Source organism: Carlito syrichta, unplaced genomic scaffold (assembly GCF_000164805.1).
Source record: "Carlito syrichta isolate Samal-C Ts95f unplaced genomic scaffold, Tarsius_syrichta-2.0.1 Scaffold314838, whole genome shotgun sequence".
In the NCBI taxonomy this organism is placed as follows: domain Eukaryota; kingdom Metazoa; phylum Chordata; class Mammalia; order Primates; family Tarsiidae; genus Carlito; species Carlito syrichta.
The window spans coordinates 24,768-48,511 of NW_007258934.1; the positions used below are offsets into that span (position 1 = coordinate 24,768).

The window sequence follows — 23,744 nt, forward strand, 5'->3', positions numbered from 1 at the left end:
AGCAGCAGGGTTTGGAGTAAAGTGGGAGGAGTGGGGAACATCTCTTATTTAACCCTAAATTCCTCCCATACCTGATCATACTTGTACTTCTCCACCTTGGCCCTCCAGTGATCTCTTTCAGACTTCACTATTGGCCCATGTTGCTGTTCACATCTCCAACCACTGTGATAGTCAGGCCAGTCTTGTCCTCAGCCCTGCTTCCTTCCCTCTACTCCCTCTACCTACCTTCCTCTACTCCAGTCCTCATCTTATCCAAGAAGCATTTCTTGTCTATTGCAACCTTAGATGCCATCTTCTTTTCACATTTTTTTCTTTTTCTGTTTCTTTTCTGTTGTTGTTGCCCAGACTGGTATGCAATGGCTGGCATGATCATGGCTTATCACAGCCTCAGGCTCCTGGGCTCAGGTGATCCTTCTGCTTGTGCCACCATGCCCAGCTTTTTGTTTATTTGTTTGCTTGCATTTCTCTATAGATGAGATCTAGCTAGGTTGTCCAGGTCCAAATTCCTAGGCTCAAGCAATACTTCTGCCTTGGCTTTCCAAAGTTCTGGAATTACAGGTGTGAACCTCCACACTGACCCCACAATTTCTAAAGCATTAGGATCCATTTTTCCTGAACTTCTTAACCTTCCCAATCTACTATACTTACTACTTCAATTCTCTGACCCTCTTTTTCTACAAGTAGGCCAATATGTCCTGTTTTGAGGGTCAAAAATATGACCACCATACTTAAAGCCACATCACAAAGTTTAGCCCTTGCTTTGTGTAATTTATTCTTGTTGTTCATGCAATCACTTTGTCTTCCCAAACTAGGCTTTAAGTTCCTTGAAAATAAAGGTCATGTGTGTTCCTTCACCTAAATTACATCAAGATGCCTAGTACAGGGACTAAATAAACACTGGTTGATGGGTTGATTGATGAATTATGAATCATAATCCATAATAAAATATTCTCTCCTCATGGCCATTTTCCCATTCTGATTGTCAAAGTTTCCCAGCATTTACCTGTACCCAACAGCTCCGTCATAGACAGAATCATTCAGATAAATGATGGAGCCTCCGGGGAGTACAAACTGCTGCCCAGCTGGAGCATTGTAAGACACCAAGCCATCTGCCAAAGGAAACACAGCCAGTCAGTATCTTTGGGAAAAGATGTACCAGCTGCTCAGACCAATTAACTACCCCAGGGATCTATATGCAAGGTTGCACAGATGTCCCCCAGGGCTCAATCTGAGCACACTGGGAGCAACACTGAGGAGTATTCCCCATTGGCAATCAACCCAGTGCCTCTGAAAGGCATCATTCCAGGTGTGGGGCACCAAGCCTTGGGCTAATTAATGAGCAATGCTCCTCTCTCTACCCAAGAGGGAATCACTTTCCAGGGCTAACTGATTCCATCCATTTCTTATTTGATTGCCTTTATTGTGCAGGGTTTGGGGTTTTTAATGAGGTCTGTAAGCTCCCCAGGCTGGAAACCTACCTAGCCAGACACAGCCGTACAGCTCCACCCTCATGCATACATTCATGGAGTGGTCAGTGACTGGAATGAACCGGACAAATCTGGCCACAATAGGTGGCTCCAAGTCTTTTAGGAAAATGTCATAGGGGTTACTATTCCCATCCAGCACCTGAGGACAGAGAAGAGAAAGAGTGAAGAGATAGCATTAAATCATGCTCACTTTTCTTCACCCATCACCCTTTTGATGGGCCCTCTCTGTTCAATTCAAAAGGCTGAAAATATCCACTCAGCATTCTCAGCAGCCTGGGTATTCCTCTCTGTGCCCACTTCCCTCCCTCCCTCACCCTGGATCACACATTTGCAAGGGCATGCTGGGTCTGTGGACACACATACCTATACAGACAACTTGTGCTCTTCTCCTAGCCTAAATCAAAATGTGATGGAAACCCCAGGGTCTTGATGTCTCTTCTTCCTACCTGTTTTCCATGCCGGTTCCGCCAAGAGATCCAGCGCGTGCCATCCCGACTATAATTGATCTTGTACATGGGGGTAAACTCAATGCCATGACCCCCTGCGTGGCGCCCCTGGGTTCCCACCAGAGTGATAAAATGGAGGGTATGCAAGTCAATCTGGAGAAATTCCTTCAGGTCATCAGGTTCCACTGGAATCTCAGGGCACCAGGCTCCATCCCCTTCTTCTGAATCCAACCTTGAGAGGCAAGAGTTGGGGAGACAGGGGGCAACTATGAAACCACAGAGTTGTTTACCAATTCACAGTAAGCAGCAACCCTGCTCTGAGTGGGGAGAGCAGATGGGAAACCCAGTTAAACTTTTTGGGTTCTCACCCAGGTCTGATTGCCACCACAGTGCCCATTTGTGGTCAAGTCCTTTTCCCAGGAGCACCATGAAACCCAGAGAGATGGTCATGACCAGAAAAATGGAAGCCTTCAGATCACAAGTAACCTTTATTTCCCACCCTGATTTAGACACCTTGAGAGAAATGAAACCCTTTTTACCCTCTTTTCCCCCCATGGAATCATTTTATATTTCCTTTGTCACATTCAGACTCAGCTAGCAAAGCTACCACTCCTTGCTTGGTTATCAAGTTATGGGAGTGGGGAGGGAAGGGGAGTAGATCCTCCAGTGTGGGCTATACAGTGCAGCAGGATGGGCGTGTCAGCCCAACAAAAAACCATGGGAGCCCGTGGTGAGGATGAGGGGGAAGGGCATGTTAGGGGAGTAGTAAATTATCTGGTTTCATTTTATTACCTCCAGGCTGCACTACCACCAAGCAAAATTGTGAAATCATTATAAGATTTATTTTGGGAACTTTTTGCCATTTTCCTTCTCCCCTGAAATGCTCCTTTTTCTCACAGATGTTACCCACTCCCTTCCAAGTCCACCAACCACTGCTCTAGACTTCCATGCACTCACAAATTATGGGGAAAGTTTACCTGGGTTGCTTTTCTTATAGGTGATTCCATTTTAACAAACAATACTTTACACCAAAAGAATTAGATTCCAGAAAAAATATAAGGTCCCAACCAGCACAGCAGAGTTAGAGTAGGGATTTCATTGATTTAGAGGACCCCTGAAGTCATGCTATAAGGAATCTACTGCAACTCTGTCTGTGAGTGAAGTTGGCCTGGTCATAAGAGATATTCAAGAACTTGCTGGAGGCCTCAATGTCTGGTTAAGCCCCTGAGGCTTTTCACTGTCAGTGATGTTTCACAGACACCCAGTGACAAGAGAGGCACACACTATCTCCCAGTGTTCTACGTGAGCTACACCTTCCCATGTCTGCCATTTTGGACCGCCACCTGCAGCAGCTCACAGGGAAACAGTCAAGGGAAGCAAGTCTACTGCATGTCAATGAACCCATTCACTGAGGGTGGTGTGGCTCTGGGCCTTTGTGGTTTGGATGGGGCCACCAGACCAGCACATGTGGCCAAGCCTGAATTTTCTCCATGAAAACATACAGAGCAGGACAGGCTCACTTGCTGTCCTTTCTTCATTCTCACCAGTTCCTGCCGGTAACATCCCCTTCCCTGGTCCCTTGGGTCAGAGGCAAGAAATCTGTCCAAACCAGAACTTAGGTTTCCTTAATATTGTAGCCATCCTCACCTTCCATATTTGGCAGCTGTGGACTCTGACCACTGACTGGAAGCTGTGATGTCCTCATCTGGAATGTGGCCTCCTGACATGCCCAGAGGATAGCGGCATATAGCTGGACCAAGATAAACCAAAGAGGAAAGAGAGGACATGCTTTTATTTCCAGAGCCCCCTAGGAAGAATGGCACTGATTGTTGAACAAGGAATAAAAAAAATGCATATCTTTCTAATTCCCTCTATGACCTCAATTTGACCACGCTGAATCTACTAGAGTTGTCTTCCTGGCCCTGACTCCAACCTATTTGTTGGCCCAGACTCTGACAAGTAATGTAATATAAAGTTTTGCGCTGATTTATGCTTTGTATTTGGTAACAACCCCAGTGACCCAACCCAATCCCTTATTAGCTAACATGCATTTCTAATAAATTTCCCAACAGTAGTGAGTCATCCTCATAATCATCAGATTCATTATGATCCATAGAGTTATTTTTTGGTAGCTAATTACATGAAATGATAAAGCAAACTAACAAACTCTTCTATAGAGGGACTTGAAGACACATTTTTTTGTGCCTATTAGCACTATGTTCTGGTCCCTGGACAAAATCAATAACTTCTGGGTACAGACTTCAATGTTCAACCAAAGATAGAGGAGCAGGGACCAGATTTACCCTCCTGTGTGAAACAACCAAAAAGGACAAAATATATGAAAAATTGGGTTTTAAGATAATGAGCATCAGACAGCAAAAGACACAATTTCTGAGAGTCAGGAAATAAAGATGAGCCCTACAATTGTACCAGCTGATTGCCATGAGAATGTATTCATGCTACAGCACAGTGAATGGGAATTCAGGCAGAGCCTGGAGAGTTTCCTGAGTTGAAGAGACAAATATGAGAGCTCAGAGAGGTAAAGGAAGCTAGAGTTCTCAGGACATAGGGCTTACAAATAAAATACAATATACCTGCTTAAATTTGAATTTCAGATAAGCAACAAAAATATTTTAAGTGCAAGTATATCTCATTTAATACAAGATTACCAGCCATGTGAAAAAATAGCAGGAAAATAGAACCCACTGTGGAAAGAAAAAAAGAACAATTGAAACTGATTCAGAACTGATTAACTTTCAAAATCCCAATGGCAATTATTACAAAAATTAGAGAACAGTCCTAAAATTTATAGGCAACCAATAAAAAAAAAAAAAGCCCCAGATAGCCAAAGCAGTCTTTAAAAAAAAATAAGAACACAGTTGGGAGTATCACACGTCTGGATTTCAAACTATATCACAAAACTACTTAAAACAGTATGGCACCTGAATAAAAGCAGACATATAGATAAATGGAACAGAATAGAGAGCCCAGAAATAACCCACACAGGTTAACTGATCTTCAATAAGCATGCCAAAAATATGCAATAGGCAAAAAATGATTTCATCAACAATTGGTGTTGGGAAAACTGGATATCCACATGCAAAATAAAAAAGTTAGATTTTTGTCATATATTGTACACAAAATTTAACTCAAAATGGATTAAAGATTTAAATATAAGACATAAAACTGTAAAACTCAGCCGGGCTCGGTGGCTCAGCCTGTAATCCCGCGCCTTTGGGAGGCTGAGGTGAGTGGATTGCCTGAGCCCGTGGGTTCGAGACCCGCCTGGGCAGCGAGACTTCATCTCTACAATAAATCAAAAAATCAGCCGGGGGTGGTAGCGCATGCCTGTAATTCCAGCTACATGGAAAGCTGAGGCGGAAGGATCGCCGGAGCCCAGCAGGTCGAGGCTGCGGTGGCCGGAAGCGGCCACTGCGCTCCAGTCTGGGCAACAGAGTGAGACTCCAACTCAAAAGACAAAAAAAACAAAAAACTGTAAAACTCCTGGAAAAAAAAATAGGGGAAAAGCTTAATAACATTGGTCCAGGCAATGATTTCTTGGATATGACACCAAAAGCATAAGCAGCAAAAGCAAAAATAGGTGGAACAACAATTAAACTGAAAAGACTACCTGTGAAATAAGGGAAAATATTCGCAAACCATATATTTTATATGGAGTTAATATCCAAAATATATAAGGAATTCATACAACTTGATAGAAAAAGCAACAACCTGATTTTAAAATGGGCAAATAACCTGAATAGATATTTCTTCAGAGAAGATAAACGAATGACCAACGGTTATATGAAAATATGTTCAACACCACTAATTATTAGGGATATGCAGATAGAAACCACAATGAGATATCATCTTATACCTGTCAGGAAGGCTAGTATCAACAAAACAAATGATAACAAATGTTGGTGAGGATGCAGAGAAATTGGGCACTGTTAGTGGGCAAGTAGAATGGTGCAGCCACTATGGAAAACAGTATGGAGGCTCCTCAGAAAATTAAAAATAGAACTACCCTAAGCTCCAGCAATCTCACTTCTAAGTACATACCCAAAAGAACCTAAAAGAAGTATCTGCACTTTCATGTTCATTGCAGTATTATTCACAATAGCCAAAACATGGGAAAAAACCAAATGACCATCAACAATAGATAAGGGAAATGTGAGATACATACACAATGGAAGCCTTAAAACCAAAGGAAATCCTACCATTCATGACAACATGGACGAACCTGGCAGACATTACACTAAGTGAAATAAGCCAGTCACAGAAGTACTACATGAAGTATCTACAATAGCCAGACTCATAGAAGCAGAGTAGAATGATAGTTGCCAGGAGCTGGGAGGAGGGGAAAACGGGGAGTTCCTGTTTGAGGGATATAAGTTTCAGTTATACAAGATAAATAAGTTCTGGAGCTCTGCTGTACAACATTGTACCCACTCAACAATACTGCATGTTACACTTAAAATTTTGTTAAGAAGGCAGGTCTCAGCTGGACGTGGTGGCTCATACCTGAAATCCCAGCATTGGAGGTGGAGGTGAGAGAATTGCCTGAGCCCAGGGATTCAAGATCAGCCTGGGCAACTTGGTGAGACCTTGTCTCTACAATAAATCAAAAAATTAGTGGGACGTGGTGGTATACACCTGTAGTTCCTCCACTGAGGTGGAAGAATCACCTGAGCCCAGCAGGTCAAGGCTGCGGTATTTCTGAGTCCTGAGCATGCCACTGCATCCCAGCCTGGGCAACAGAGACTCCAACTCAAAAAAAAAAAAAAGGCGGGGGTGGGGGGTGGGGAGAAGAAAGCAGGTCTTCTAGTAAGTGTTCTTACAATGATTATAATAATAGTAATAGTAAAGGACTGATTGCATTTTTTACCCTGGCCACTTCTCTCGCCTCACCTTAGACCCAGTCTTGCTATTAGTAGTAAAAAGGAATGAACTATCGATTCATACTACAATGTGGATAAATTTCAAAACAATTTTGCTGAGTAAAAGAATTCAGACCAAAAAAAGTACATACTGTATACTTTCATTTATATATAACCCTAGAAAATGAAAACAAGTCAAACTCTGATAACATAAAGCAGATCAGTGGCCAGAGGAATTACAAAGGGCACAAAGTGACTCTTGGCACTCATGGATATGGTCATTAGCTTGATTAGAGTGGTGATTTCACAGGTTTACACATGTGTCAAAATAGATCAAATTGTGCATTTTTAATGTGTGCAGTTTATTGTGTGTCAATTATATTTTAATAAAAGTGTTTCAAAATAATCTCTGGCACAAGATGACGTACTGAGATTTTGATGTGTGTATTTTCACTCTCTGTTTCAAAGCAGTGGTATTCAGGCCTTCAAGTTTCTTCACTCCATGGGGTATTATGCTTATAGGGCAGAAATAAGAAACTGCTTAAAGACAAAGAACTTCCCAGAAAGCCTGCCTTTATTAAGGGACCGAAGGGTTGAGTAGAGGTGACAGGAAGAAAGGTGAGACTTCCCCAGGATTGGAAGGAAATAGAGGTAGGCAAATTACAGTACTATCTGGTGCCAAGACCCATTTCCTGGAAGTGCCTTGAAGAGGCAGTAAACATCAAGGGAAAATGGTTTCATATGAACATAATGGCCAGGCTTGTCACAGAAACAGCAGAACTGCTGTCCTTAAGGATATTATGGGCTTGGAGAATGAGGATAGCCACTGTGACCATGATGAACCTTCCGAAGGCAAGGGAGCAATGCCTGCATCATTAAAGTAAAGCTCCTGGATCCTTGTCTGACTCCAGGAAAGGAAATGTTGACTCTGGGCTAAGGACTAGCTGATATTTCCAGATACTGTGTATAGGAAAATCAAATGCAGGATGCATTGGCAAGAAACATGGCTCCATATACTCAACTGGAACACTTCTATGTTCTTTATCTACTATGGTTTCAAGTCAGATTTGAATCAAGAGATATACGTGGGACTCTAGTATCATTTTGCCTATTCTTATAAAAAGTATAATTTCTCCAATGGAGGTGATATGTCCCATGGATAATCATTATGCTCATATCTTTTTTTTTTTTTTTTGAGTCAGTCTCACTCTGTCACCCAGGCTGGAGTGCAATGGCACACTCATGGCCATCACAGCCTCGACCTACTGGACTCAGGCGATCCTTTCACCTCAGCCTTCCAATTAGCTGGAACTACAGGCATGCGCCATCATGCCCTGCTAATTTTTTGATTTATTGTAGAAGTGAGGTCTTGCCAAGTTGCCCAGGTTGGTCTCAAACCCATGGGCTCAGGCAGTCCTCTCACCTCAGCCTGCCAAAGTGCTGGGATTATAGGCGTGAGCCACCGAGCCCAGCCTCATTATGCTCCTATCTTAAGGACAAACTTGAACTGTTTGAGGATGAAGAAACAATTTCTCAAATTCCATTCTTTAAGAAGTGAAATTGAAGGGAAGTAAGGATGAGTAAATACTAATACAGAATGTCAGTGGGGCCAAAATTTGCAATGGGTGAGGTCAATTTACATTTTAAAATTCACACACAGAAAATGTCCCTCTCAGGGCCCTGCTTTGATCCCTCCTCAACACTGATCCTACATGCTGTTGAGTGTGCTAAGTGTTTAAAGTCCTTGGCACCAGTACCTTATAAACAAGATGCTTCTGGAAGCCTTTAACCTGGGCTCCATGCTCCAGTTCAGGTTACCAGAGCACTTGCATTGGCATTTGGGACCCAAGCCCAGCTACTATTAATGTATAACTTTGCTTTCCCTTTGTCATGGTGCCTTGTGTGTATCTCTCCCTCAGGGACTCCTGGGGAGAAGGTCTAGCTGTCCAAAGCAGGTATTTCTTGGCTATAATCCATGTTATAGCATTCCCAGTTGCCATCTTGATCTTCAAAATAGAGTTTTTCAGAATTTTCAAAGTGCCGTTCCATTGCTTACTTCTTTTTTTTTTAACCCTTAAAATAGCTCTATGTAGCAGACAGGGTGCATACCATTATTTTCAAAAATATATACAGGTTTAGCATCCAAAATCAGAAAATCCAAAATGCTCTAAAATCTTACTTTTTGAGTGCCAACATAATGCTCAATGGAAATGCTCATTGGAGCATTTTAGATTGAAATCTAAAATTAGATTTAGATTTTCAGATTAGGAATGCACAACTAGGCATAACTAGGTCATTATATATATGTGTGTATGTGTATATGTATATAATGCAAATATTCCAAAGTCTGAAAAAATCCCAAGTCCAAAACACTTCTGGTCCCAAGCATTTCAATTAGGGTACTCAACCTGTATGAAGAAACCGTGGAATCCCACAGTTATTGAGTAGTAGGGGTTTGACTTAAATCACAGTTCTGCATCCCAGTCCAAGTTTTTCCCAATATACCAGCTTGCCCTCTCAACTTTAACCAAAAGAGCAGCCCAATACAAATTGTGTCTCCCAAGATGCCAGGCAATGATAGAAGCATTGCAGGTTAGCAAGAGAGCTTTTCTCTGGCACTGTCTCTCTCTTATGAGACCAAAGCTTTGCTCAGTCAGGTTCTATCTCAACCCAACACCCAAAGTGATACATCTACCTGTTGTTTGCTTATTGCTTTCCAAACCTATGGTTTATCTTAATTCCTATATTTATTCAGTCCTTCATTCAACAATTTATTGAACACTGTGGCAATACAGTAGTAAACAAAACAGACAAAGCACCTTTTGTCATAGGGTTTGCATTCTAGTGTGGGAAAACAGACAATAAGTAAAGACAAAATATGAGAGACAATGGCAAGGACTATGAAGAAAAATCAATTTGAAAAAGGAATAGGAGCACTTTGATGTGTGGAGCTCAAAGAAGGTGACTTTGAGGAGAGACCTGAGTGAAGGGGGTCAGGAAGCCAGGTGACTCGTGGAGGGGACGATGTTTTATGTGGAGGGAACAGGAAGTACAAAGGCACGCCTGAGGAGAGAGCATGTGTGCTGTGGAGGTTGTCCGGGGTCCAGCAAGGAGGCAGCATACCCAAAGTAGAAAGATTGGCTAGAGTTATTAAGCTAGCATTCTCTTTTTGCAGTGTAATGAGCCTGTATTCAACTAAAGCAAGCATTTCTGAGCAAGGATGGTACCAATTCCAATGAATGTCTCGTTAATCTGATTTCTGACATTTTTGCTATCTTTCTTACAGCATATCGCTTTGTAAAATAATTTGTATGTAGGTTCTGTCTTCCCTACAGATGGCAAACTTTGGAGGAGGAGGTATTCATGTCATTCATTTTTATTTCTCAGTGCACATTTGAGGAGAAAAATAAGTGCCCCAAATATTTTTTGGAAAATGGAGGTAAACCTTAGAGATAGACATAGATGAGAAGTAACAATAACAAGTAAAATGCGGACTCCCTCCAAACCTCATGCCCCAATCTTGCCCATTTCAGACAACTCTAGTCTTCCAATGACTCAAGTCAGAAATCTTGAGGCCAGCCCCGACTCCTTCAATATCCCATACCCAGTCTATCAGCTAACAGAAAATCCTGTTGGTTATCCTAAAAATATACCCCTATCCCACTTACTTCTTCCCACATATTTTGCTACCATTTGAAGCCAGTTTATAGTTTTCCATCACAAGGAATAGCACCATAATCTCCTAACTCCCTTTGTCTGCCTTTCTCCATGCATCTTTTGAGATCATGAAACTCTTCTGCACAAAACTCTTCTGCCCTTGAGTAACTTCCCATTTTACTCATAACAAAATTCCAGTTTCTCATATGGTCTCAAAGTCCCTGAAACACCTGTCCCCTGGTTATCTTTGACCTTGTCCCCACCCCACTCTCCCCATCAGCCACACTGATCTCCTTTCTGTTCCTCAGACACACTAAGTATTCTTCTCTTTCAAGGATTTGCATCCATTGGTAAGTGTCTAATTTAGTAAAGTAAGAATTTTCACAGTCGAGGAAAGAAAAGGGAGAAGGGGAATGCCATAGTGTCCATCTTTTCACATATTAATATCTCTGAAATCTGGATGCACTAGACAAGAAAAGAGTGTCAGTTTAACTGACAGTATTTTGTTCTTTCTTCAAGGCACATAACATAATGGTGCATCTTAGAGTTGGGAGTTTCTTAAATTCAGTGAAATGTAGTTACACTGGCATCCACTTAGAAGCATTTATAAACTGACAAGAAATATGTTAAGTATTTTCTCACCCAATATTTCATGTTCCTGTTAATCACACATTCTACAGGTAAGTTTTAACTGCACAAGGCCATTCATCGAGTAAGTTCTAATGTATCTTAGAATCTGATTCTAAAGCCTGTGATCCTACTGAGTTACTAACCTCTGAAAATCAAGATTTCAAATCCACTCCTGGTTCTACCACTTATACCACGTGGGATCTGAGCAAGCTCCCGACTCTCTTTGGGTCTCAGTTGCTTCATGTAGAAAGTAAAAGAGTTTAATTAGTCATTCTGAAAGGCAGTGGTTCCCAAAAGCCAGTCTATGGACCAATTGCTTCGGAATCGCCTGGCGAGGTTTTAGAATGCATGATTATGAGCTCCCTCCTAGGGGTTTGGCTTAGGTATAGCTCAAGCTGAGCCCAGGAACCTACATATTTTTTAAGTTCCACATGTGATTCTCCCAGGTCCCTTCAACCTGGACACAGAGGGGGCCATGCTGGGGAACCAGAGAAATCCACATTCACAGACTCTCTGGGCCTTCACTTCTGGCTATTATGCCTCTCTAGACACTGGGTCATGAAGGTAATAAGATCCCCTGCTTATCAGAACATCTGAAGAAACTAGAAATGGGGGAAAGGGTCCCATGGAGTGAGTGACTCATGATGTTGCAAATAACTCCCTCACCAAGATACTGCTCATTTTGAGAATGGCAACCAAGAGTTTTAACAGAGCTGCTACAGCTGCCTTTATGACACAATGCAGTTGGATAGTATTTCCTAGACTTAGAAACCCTTTGTATTTTGTGTCCTAACTGAACCCATCCTGGAACATTTCCTGTTTAACAGAGGTGGAAAATGAAGTAAAAGAGATGTGAAGTGTGTGGGGTGGGAGGGTGAGGCGAGATTCACATGGGATACTTGGCTATGTGTTGTCAGGGAGTGCTGGTCCTCTTTCTGAAGGCCCTTTGATGTCCTTACTGGGATTGCATTTCTCTTACCATTGTGTTCAAGTCATCATCTCCAAATGTGCTTCCATGACCAACAGCATCAGCATCACTGGGGACTTACTAGTAATGCAAATTCTTAGTCACCGTATGCTATATTAAATCAGAAATACAGATAGGGGGTGAGAGAAGGGGACAGCAAACTTTTTTAACCAATTCTCTGAGTGGCTCTAATGAACACTCAAGCTTGAGAACTAAAGAGACTAGGGGAGGAAGTGAGGCTAGGATTCTCCATATGAAGAACATGTTATTGAAGAAGACTTCAGGAAAGATAGGTGATATGTCAGCACTCCCCTGCTCCTCCTCACTCCAGCTCTTCCAGAATACAGAGGGTTTAAGCCAACTGTGTGCAGACCATAGAGTGGCAATGACATTGGTGACAATTGGGAGGGCTCTCCCTGAGTCAGCCTCTGCCTGGAGACCAATATAGATCTCTTGAAGAAGAAGACTTCAGGAAAGATAGATGATATGTTGTTCCTGTTGGGAGGCAGTCAAGGGGTGAGAAGTAAACCTGGCCTCTGAGAATCATTCCGTCCATCAGCAAGTCCTATCAATTCTACCTTCTGCACGTTGAGTCCAGCCATTTCTCTCCTTCTCCATTCCTCCCATGCAGTACCCAACCTCTATGATTCCCATGTGGACCATCAGAATGCATTCTAGCTCTTCCTCCTCATTCCTCTCTTTTCCCTTCTTCACATAACAGCCCAAGTGAGCTTTCCAAAACTTAATTTTTGACATGAACCTTCTAACAGGTTTCCCCTTTCCTAAGAAGATGTGACCCCTGAGGTCTGTATGATCGGGTCTCAGCCTACTCTCCAGGCTCTCTGACCACTCCCTGATCTTAGCTATCTCTATCCCATGCACTGCCCTTATTTCAACTCCTAAAAACACAAAGCACTTTCCAGCCTCAAGGTCTTTGTGTATGATGCTCCCTTTACCTGGGATGTGCATCCCATCTCCTTCACCTGCTAGTTCCTGCTCATCCTCCCACTCTCAGCCAGTCACTCACATGGGAAATCCCTCCAGCTAAATTAGGAATCTCTATGTCCCTATAGAACAATGATTTTCCTTTAGAGCACTTTTCACACTTGAAATATAAATAATTGTTTAATTTTCGTCTCCCCATAAAACTGTGTGTTATGAGTACAAGGATCATGTTTATCTTCCTCTCTTTTATATCTCCAATTACTATATGATGTCGGACATTAACTGAGTGCTCAATAAATGCCTGTTGAAAAGTGATAAAATACAAGGGTACCTGCATAATGAATATTTATATACCTAACCCTGAATTGTACCCTACATCTTTAAAATTAAAAAAAATTAAAGAAAAAAAAAAGAAAAGTGATAAAATAAGAGTTTTATATTGTTCATTATTACAGGACTTAAAAACAAAGTCCTGGGAATTTTGTCAAGGGTATACTTGATTAATGATGTTTTACCAGGCAGCAGGTACATGAGGCTTCCTTATAAGTCTGAATCATGACATACTTTATTGCAATTAATCTTTTTCTTTGTATATTTAGTTAGTAAATGTATTTCTTTAATGAATGTTTATGTACTTATTTACTATACACATTTCTGCTGTGTGTCAGGTATTGTTCTAAAGATACAGTTGTAAACAAGACAGATAAAACAATACATCTCATGTACCTTACATTCTGGTAAGGGAGATAGACAAGACAATAGATTTTCAAGAATAAAATAGACACAATTTAATTGTCTATTTGATAATAGCTACTACTAGCTATTACTAATCAGCCAGTATGACAAAGCTAAGAGAGTACTAAAGTACAGTATGGAGATAAAAATGATGATAATTTGGGGGAGGGGCTCTTTTAAGAAACAACCTTCTACCAGATTTTCTATTTATCTCCTGTTAAAACTGTAAGCAATTTTGAGAACAGTAATCATGTCAGATTCTTCCTTTTCCCCCTCAGTACCTGCCAACACAAATACTCATTAGATGTTCAATACGCATTTAGTAAATAAATAAGTTGGTGAAAAGGTAGAGAGGGCTACAGGTATTACAAACCTCAGACAATGAAAGTTATGCTGGAGATCCAGAAATTGGGACAAAGACAGAGAATTGAGAGATAAAACCTATAAATCAGCATAGCTGCATTAAGGAATCAGGCAAAGTTTCTTGGTGAATCGATATCCTCAGGGGACTCAGAGAAAGGGCACAGGAAAATGAACAAGCTGATCTTGGATGGCCTTTCTCATCCTACTGGACCTGGGGAACCAGAAGAAGCTCAGCGCATCCAGCGTGGCATTTCTCATCAGTACCAGTGTGGTTTTCCCATTGAATATGCCTATTTGGGGTAAACTCCATCTGTGAAAGGGATCTCAGCCAATAGTGAAGACTCAGAACTGCCAAACTGGCCCAAGTCCTAAAATGTCAGGTCCCCTTGCCTTCCCCCAAGTCCACTTCCTTGCTCATCAGATCCCACCCATCTGTCTTCCCTGCATTATGAAGTATGAAGAAGCATGAAAAGTGAGGAACAGCAAAGAAGCACCTCCTGATTCTGCCTGCTGAGTTGTCTTAGTGGTTTCCTGATGCTTCCGCTACCCACCAATCTCCTGGACAGAAAAGTCAGTTCAGTTTTCCAGTTTCCCAGAGTGGAAAACTACCAGTGCAGATGGCTACAGGCCCAGCAGGCAGCTCCATCCACTGAGCTCTTGTAGGGACTGGCAGGCAGGCTGAGGAGAAGCAGCTGCCACCAGGCCCCCGCTTCCCAAGAATTATTTTTCATACTGTCCTGCCAGGACTGAGAGCTTGAAAGGGCTGCTTGTTCCACAGTGTTTACCGTCTCACTACTAGCTCCAGACCACAGGCTCCCCGTCAATGAGCGGCCTATATGCAGCTTCCAGGAAAACACACATGGCACATGTGAGGCCTGAGACACAGAGGTCTGATCCCTGGGCCTCTCTGAACACAAGGAAGACAAGATTCACTGAAGAGGCATTATTGGGGTCAACTGGGGGAGCAAGCCAGTGTATAGTATAAGTAACATGTGCAATCACAAAACTTCAGAGTAGGGAAGGGAATTTAAGAAATTAGCTCCTTTAATGGCTCCATGTTAAGTATCAGAACCTCTGAGGCCCAGAAAGGCGACATGACTTTCTCAAGGACACACACACAAATGATTAGTGTAACCAGGACTGAAATTCACGTCTCCTGATCCTTGGTTCTTCCTTCTTCAATTCCAGGTTACCATGATTTAGTTCTTCCAATTTCAGGGGGAGAAAAATTAGTCTTATTAAAGAAAGGGGCTCTGCTCCCCACAAACTCCACAAAGCAGGCGACTTCAGACCAGTTCACTGTGCAGATAAATATCAAAATAATGGGATTTCACAAGGAGGCCAAGAAAGATTATTTGGGGTTCCTTTCTTTAGTCTTCAGATACAATGGGGCTATTTTACCAAAACTTACTTTGCCCACATTGAAATTCCCTTAGGAATAGTAGCCCTTTAGGATTGTGGTTTTCTGGAAGCCCAAAACACGTTCTAGAAACAATGATTCCAGAGGTCCAGAAAAACAGTCTCAACCTGTAATGGTTTCAGGTACGGAAATATGGGTCAGACAATGTGTTCTTCTTCCTGGCTAACAAGGTCAGTGAAGTTTTCACAGTAAATGAATATGTTCTTTCCCCAGTAAGAAGGTAAAGTAAAGAGAGACAGTTGAGTAGCCATGAATGTCAGGAGTTGAGGAGAAAATTGGGCCATAGTCTAGAAACATGATAAGTTTAGACTTAAAACTTGATTCTACCACTTCCAAATTATACTGGACCCCAAGACTAGTTACCAAATCTCTGTGATTTCAGTTTCTTCATCTTTAAGAATCTTGCCAAGTAGCGTTGTTGTAGAGATTTAAATTAATATTTACACATAATTTAACATGCTTTTTGGAATGTAACAGGGCTCAATAAATGATATCTAGGAGGAGGAGACGAAAGGATAATATATTTCAAATATTATATTCACTCTTTCTTAAGCAATTCAGAAGTTTTATGACCTTAGGTTACTTAAGCTTTTAGTCTTTCAGTTTAATGGTAATAATGGTACTTGTGCATAGGAATGTTATAAGGAATATATGAGTTAATATATGTCAAGAATTTAGAGCAGTAATCTTTAATAAAGGTTTCTGTTAGTTACTTTTAATTAGTTATATTCTTACTAATTCAGTGAAGATTAGAGTTGGCTTCCAAAGTTGTATAAGATAAAAAAATAAGTGAAGAACTATGGGTAAGGGGAAAAAATAATGGGACCATAGGATAAGCTAGAGCTAAGATAAATATACAAAAACATTACACTTGGTTCTATACCCTTTGCTGGGTGGTGATGGGTTTTAACTTTGGCTCTGAGCTTCCTGGGAGTCAACTTTAAAAGTAAAATTCAATCAGTTGACAAAAATCACAGTGGTGACAAAATAAAAATTAATTTTCTATTTCTGTATCCAGGTGGGATGAAGTAGATTATAGTAATCAGCACTTCCCCTAAAAGAAACTGGGAGACCTAGATAAAATTCATGAATCATCTATTTGAAGGAATCTAATTGCTGCTGAGGCAATGAGAAAAGAGAGACTAAAACTTTGGAGAAGGAGAATCTCAGAAAGTTGAGAATACTTTTGCAGCCACTCTTAGCCATTTGCCAGTTTGAGGCAGGGACAAGAGGCTGACTCGACTTGGCACAAAAAGAGTCGCTATGGGACAAAATCAGCAGAGCTTTTGTAGAAGACCTGGGATCCCTTGAGTATGCAGCATTTTTCTCGCTCGGTACATATGCTGAATGCTGGAACTGTGTAGAGGGGAATATAAAAACCTAAGAGAAAACTCTCTGGAAAACCAGCCTGAGTTTTTGAGGATCTGACAAGACAAAGATTAGAGTTCAGGACCTGCCAGAGAGATAGACAACACGCAGAAGTTTTTAAGAAGCACTGGATAACCAAGAAATCAAGCTTAAACCCACTAACTATCCAGAGTGAAGACATTCTGCTGTGCCAAGTAAAGGCAGATCCATCCAACTGCTCTAGCTATTGGCTACTCTGGGCCTTAGGGTCACGTTCTCTTAAGAAAGTTGAAGATTTCTTTCATTTCTCATCTCATTCTCCAAAAGAAGACCATTTCGGTTTCACAGCAATGTCAGCCAAGTCAGTTTCTTCCTACAGGCTGGGTATTTCAGTGACTACAGATAAAGGAAAATGTGCTTAAACTTATCCAAATATGTATAAATTTCTTATTGTTGGCACTTCAAAGGAGGAATTTGGTTATTCTATCTTTCTGATGCTATAACCTATATTCAAGATATAAGATCTAACAATGACATGTACCTTCTATGAACAAGCACTGATAACTTAAGAAATGATTGACTTTCACAGGAGATTTTAGGGATTAATTTTATTTAATCGAGAAATACAACCAGTAACCAAAGATATACCGTGGCATTATCATTATTATTATTTGGTATGGTTATCACTACTGTGCAAGTTCTCAATATTACAAAGTCCTAAATGTTGGTCTAAACTACTAAAAACAGACTAATTATGATTATAGCTTTGCCAAGGTGGAGTTACCCTATACTCATAGCCAGCTCCTCCCATACCAGGACAAATCATTTCTCAATTTATATAAAAGGCATACAAGGGCATGTGCCTTTTATCTTTGTAGAGGTTATAGCACCACAAAATATTGAATGTGACTTCTTCCCTTGAAATGTCAAGATTAAGAAACTTAGACATATTCAGGTGAATTCAAACACATTTTCCTTTGTTTGAAATCATCAAAGTGCTCTACCTACAGATTGAACAGGGAGACCTTAGGCATTTAGAAACAAGCACAAAAGCCTCCTCCTCTCCATTCCCTGTAGCTCAGGCATTGCTCTACCTCTGCAGGAGGATGGGCTACCCCAGCCCTTCGACCCCAGAAGGCTGGACTCATGGTGTTGTGCATTAGCAGCTGTGGCATAGGGGACCTCAGTTATTCATCCTGTTTCTGATTTATTCATTCCAAACTTAGCATCTCCATCATTTAAAGGGATGGTATTCCCATGGGTTCCTTCTCAGTTTCCCAACATCTTTCTGAGATTAAGACTTACATGGCATCATTTAGATCTTTGTTTGCAAAAAAACAAAAACAAAAACAGAGAAGCTTGGGAGCTCCTTGACTTCCTTTCCTCCATCTCTCTCTTTATTCCACATTTGATTGTCTATATAAGCCAAGCACTGTAGTAAGTGCTGGTCATAGGTACATAAGAAGTCACCACTAGGCAGAAGAAGAAAAAGGCTAAAGTTATAAAAATCTCTGAAGCAGGAAAAAAAAGTTGCATTTTTTTAACAACTCATCACTTCCACTGAAGCTCATAAAAAAAAATTAAAAAAAAAAAACTAATTTTAACGTCTTAACTTTTACTTTACTATATATGTGTCCAAACCACGGAAAAATTCTGGGAGGCCTATCTTGCCACATCCATGCTCTTCAGAGACCAGCAGACTGAGACCAAGAGCTAAGTCAACAATCACACTATTCTTCCAAGAAGAAAAAAAAACAATGTAATGGATATGCTTGGCCTGGGCACAGGGCTCTGCATGCCCTTGGAATGGGGATGACCAGAGCTCAGGGCAGTTAGAAACCCCGTTCCCCAAAGGCAACTTGAGTCTATCCTGGGGACCACAAGGGACCATAACGGTTGCTAATGAAATCTTTTTCTCTTTCCTCCTTCCTCATCTGATAGAAACTATTGTTTCATGGTGTTTGGGTTATTTTAATTTTCTTCTCTTCCAAAAGTAACAAATCACAACCCTTAACATTTGCATGTAACTTTCCTAAACCCATTCACTTCCATTCTCTCATTTGGTTCCTCACAGTCACCCTATGAAGTTCAGGCAAAGTTCATTGTCCTCATGTTATAAATGAGCAAAGCGAGGGGCAGAGAATTACCTAAAAGTGACAAAGCTAGATAGTTACAGAGCTGGAACTAGAATCTATATCTCTTGATCTCTCTTGCCATGGTCTATTCACCATGCCACATCGTCGTCACACCCTGCTGTCAGCACACACACACACACACACTGTCTACAGTGTGACCTCAAGGGTCAAGAACCAGCGAGTGAGGGGATAATCTGAACAGAGGGCCCGGGGAGAATTATTGCTTGTCTAAATAATTTTAGAATGTCCTGGTGCTGAATTTATTGAAGTATGATGACAAACAGAACCTGCATCCTGGGAAGGAAAATACAGCATAGCATTTTGTTAACAACAGGTGAAGACAAGGCCTTGATCATGCAGCATTTGTCACACACAAGATTCCGATTATGTGGTTCCTGCTTTCAGTACCACCCTAATCCCGTCTTTGCCCTCATGACCCCTCAGTGACAACTATCCCTTGTTTTTCTATTTCTACCTCTGAGCCTTTTCTTAAACTCAAAAGCTTTCCTTTTCTCTTTTCACATGGCCTGGCAAATTCCTTCAGTTCTTGTGCTCACTCTCACACCTTCAATATCTCAACCAGCGTGACATTGGTGAAGATTTGACCTGATCGGGCAACATATATACACACGTATGAAATATTTATGTTGTTTTATGTCCTTATCTAATTTTATATCTATATCAATCTATGTTTACCACATACTTATGTCTCCATATTGTATGTCCTGACCTTATAGTTTTTAAGCCCCTAGAGTTCTTGACAGCTTTAGAAAAGTCACCAGTTAGCAAATATGTGAAGCAGCAATGATGCATAGCCTTAGTGGTCCCAGTGCCAGATCTCCATGGTAACCAGGTCCCTTGCCCCTGGTCTGTTTCTGCTGCCAACATTTGTTGGTTCTCCTGTAGACTCTTGGTCTTTCCACATGAGAGTCCTGAGCAAACCTGATCTCTGCAGTTGGTGGTGAAAACTGAAAGGTTCACGAAAGGGAGTTTGTGAGGTGCTCTTCCTGCAGTCCCATGATCGTGCTCCCAGCCCTGAGATTATGTCTCTGTGGAACTCAAACCCTACTAACCACAGAAGTGGAGCTCTGACCCTTTTGCATTACTTTCAACTCATTTGACCACTTTTTGTAAACTAGGATGCAGAGCCTCAGAGCGTGGAACAACAGGGTGAAAGTGAAGTTTTAGGAAAAGGACAGGACATAGCATTTTGTTAATAACAGGTGCAGACAAGACCTTTGATCATAAAGCATTTGTCACACACTAAAGATCCCAAGATTAAGATTATGTGGCTTCTGGCTGCTTTGGATGAAAAGCTGTATCTATGCATAGATGCATTTGGAGCCCTTTTATTCTAAGATATAAAGCCCAAGAAATGTAAGACCTCTGCCCTTGGAGGAGAATAAAATATTTTTGAAGTGTACTGTAAATAATTAAGTTAAAATATATAGATATTGTAGAATAATGGCAAGATGAATGAAGTCTGCCACTATCACAGCATAATATACAAAACTGAGAAAAAGGACAGAAGTTCCAGCATTTATTAATCACATTCTGTGTACCTGATGCTATGCTAGGCACTTTACGTTTACTCTCTTACTCTTCATAATGGCCCTTGTCAGTGATCAGTGAGAAGACTGAAGTTCATAGAAGCCAAAAATATCACCTAGTTAGTAGGTGACAGAAGCTAGATTCGGAGTTAGGTGTGGTAATAGTCTTCCCAAACAAGTGTCCTCCCATCACTTTATCTCCCTGAACCTCAGTTTCCTCATTTGAAGAATAGGTTAAACTATTTTTAGCTGCTTTCTGGAACAGGTTACAGAGTCCTTTGAGTATCTGACAATAGGTAGAAAACTTTTCCTTTGGAAAGTGCACTTTTGCCTCTACACATTAAATTCGAGATGCAAATTCAAGGGGTGCATAGGCTCCTGTAATCCAGTAATAGCTGGTCTATGAATCTGAGCTTTCTCTGCCTTGACATTCTGTGAGTCTCACACCCCACAGGGGACAGACAAAGGTCAAGAGCATGGTGTGGGGTTGAATCCCAGTTCTGCCACATAGCTTCATCTGTAACTTTGGATGAGTGACCTAATGTTTCTAGTCTTCAATTTCTCCTCTGTAAAAGTGGGAAAATAATAATAATACCTACTCATAAGATTATTATGAAGATTAAATTTGTTGACACCACTTGAAATGGTACCCAGAATATAGTAAGTGTTTATTGAGTATCAGTTGGTGATTTTCTTTGAGTTTTGCATTCTCTTTTTCCCTATTTGGCACAATCAAGGGGGCTCAGAGGGCACATGAGTTTCTGTTTTCCTCAGAGAAAGATCTTTTTACTGGCAGGAAGGATACCACAGGCCACCCTCACGCTAAACTTGACAAACAAACATAGAAACAGAAAGAGCCAATCTGGGCAGCATCTAGCACTGCTCACTTAAGAGAAACTCAACCAGGGAGGTCTCTTGCTAGCCTTTTATCTCCCTCCCAGGGCCCTGCCTCAGGCCATCTAACACACACACACACACACACATACACACACAGACACACACACATACACACACAGCACTAGTACCTCAGGCCACCAGCACCACATTCTCATTAACAGATGAGGCCACGTAAACTCTCTCAGCACATCTCCTAGGAGGTGGGGATAATGAGCCAACTTGATTCAGAAGGGAACCAGAGCATTCCTAGTCCTTCCATTTCTTTGCAAAGGTGAGTTGGTTCTGAAGGGCTTCTAGCTCCAGCCTCCCCCACTGAATGTGAGAACGAGACTAAGTTTCTAGGTATGAGCTAGTGTGATCCTGTTGGTCTTATTCTATTCTTTGGCTTCAAGCTCTCCTTCAAAACTCAATTACCTCTCACCCCCATAGATGTACACTGGAAGTTTCTGAAAGGAAACCATGAGGCTGCACAGCTATACATGATCTTCAGATAAAAGTCATTTCCTCAGATTGCTCCCTTAGGGGCCTGAATGGTAGGGTGGAATGTACCTGGGGTTAGGAGACAGGTAGCCTTGGGTCCCTGTCCTAACTTTACTATTAGCTAAATGTGTAAGCATGGGCAAATGGCTCACTTGCTTTGATCCCTCTTTCTCTCATCTGTAAAGTGAGAAAGAATGACTTAGATATCTCTAAGGTTCATTTCAACATGAATAATCTTAGTTGCATAGACCCTAAGAACCCATTGGCATGTGGGATTGATGTTGGAAAGAACAAAAACCACAGTGGTGAACCTAAAACAAATTTAGGGGCAGGAGGAGAAGAGCTCTTCCTCTCTGGATTCCAAACCCTGAATGTCTTTGCCACCCTTTTTTTTTTTTTTTAAATACTCTGAACTGGTAGCAAGTTACCTGCTTCCTATGAAGGGAAGGTATGAAGGAAAATGTGAAGTTCCAGCACTGCCCTGCTCTGACTCTATACCATGGATTCTAAATGTCCAGTTTGCCTGTTGTAAAGAAGGAGTATTTCTCCCTTTTCCCAGTACAAGCAGTTGTCGCAGGCCATGTCAGGAGAATGAAAACAGGTGCTCCCATGCTCTTAGTACTCAACAGTCTCCTAGTTGACTGGGTGGGTCCCCAGGACTTCAGATCCCTGAGCTAGGTTTTCAGAATCATCAGAATACTTCTACTCATCCTCTGACTTGGAAAAACATAAGGTGCTGGTTTCCCCATTGGCCATTGAAACAATGGTTTCATAGCTCTCTAGAGGAGCCTACTCTGGTGTCTAGTCAAACAGTTATTATAACCCAGTGTATTCTTGCACATGATTGTAGAGTCCAAAGACTTTCCTTTGCTCTCCTACCAAGATACCCTTTGCTCTCCTACCAAGTTCAGCAGGTCGAAGCTGGAAATGAGGGAAGACTTGACCCAAGGACACCATAGGAGAATGGGTCCCCTACACAGTCCCTCTGACTCTCTTACTCATTATCCTCTGCCAGGATCCCCACGTGTAACTTTTCCCTCTCCTAATCATTACATATGCTATTTTTTTCTTCCTGAAATGCTTCTTCTGGGCCCCACCTCTAGGGTAAAAAATGTCTCTAGAGCAGGATGACTTCTAGTACTAGAAAGCTCCTACAGGCTGGGACACGATTTCTGCACTTACTTGCCACTAGGGAGAGGTTTAGGGTTTAAATTCAAAAAATATTTATCAATCATCTCCTATATGCTTAGCTCCAAAGGCAAGATTCTCCAGAAGTTCAGATCTCCTATCCTTAAGCCTAGAACATGGCAAGGAGTTGAAAACAAGTGGTCTTTCTTACCAAGAATAGCCATGTAAGTTCAGGGGCTATGCTTCCGAGCTCAAAGCCCATCAAATCTTCCAGTATGGGCAGGAAAACTCCCTAATATTAAAGTCACCACAATTTTGCAGCAGAAATGCTCTCACAGATTATCTAATCTAACTTCATTTTACTACAGATGAAAAGATTAAGGAAATACAAGAAGACATAAAACAACATGCTCAATGTCACACAACCAACTTATGATGACCAAGCTAAGATAATAACTAGGATTGTTACTCAAAATAAGTAAGCTAAATACTTTTTTCTAAATTAACTTTAAATCATTTGTCAGAATATTCTAATAACATCCAAATCATTAGTTGATTTGTGAGAATGGTTTTCAGAAATTGTTGGTGTAATTGTTTGTCTGATTTGGATGTCACTACCTAAATAATACTCCTGAATCACAATTTGGACATAAGAAACTGCCTCAAATTATTTCAAT

At 41.3% G+C, this 23,744-nt stretch overlaps 1 protein-coding gene across 1 annotated transcript in view; it reads right to left on the reverse strand.

Annotated features, from left to right (window-relative positions):
* DDR2 (discoidin domain receptor tyrosine kinase 2) overlaps positions 1-23,744 on the reverse strand; it is a gene marked incomplete at its 3' end in the record, with an annotated part of 51,231 nt that overhangs the window by 23,468 nt on the left and 4,019 nt on the right. The window contains exons 2-5 of the mRNA XM_008072068.2: positions 3,581-3,683; positions 1,934-2,165; positions 1,479-1,626; positions 1,004-1,109 (exon numbers count right to left, since the gene is read on the reverse strand). Coding sequence (XP_008070259.1) covers positions 1,004-1,109; positions 1,479-1,626; positions 1,934-2,165; positions 3,581-3,683 — 589 coding nt within the window. The remainder of the gene's footprint in view (positions 1-1,003; positions 1,110-1,478; positions 1,627-1,933; positions 2,166-3,580; positions 3,684-23,744) is intronic.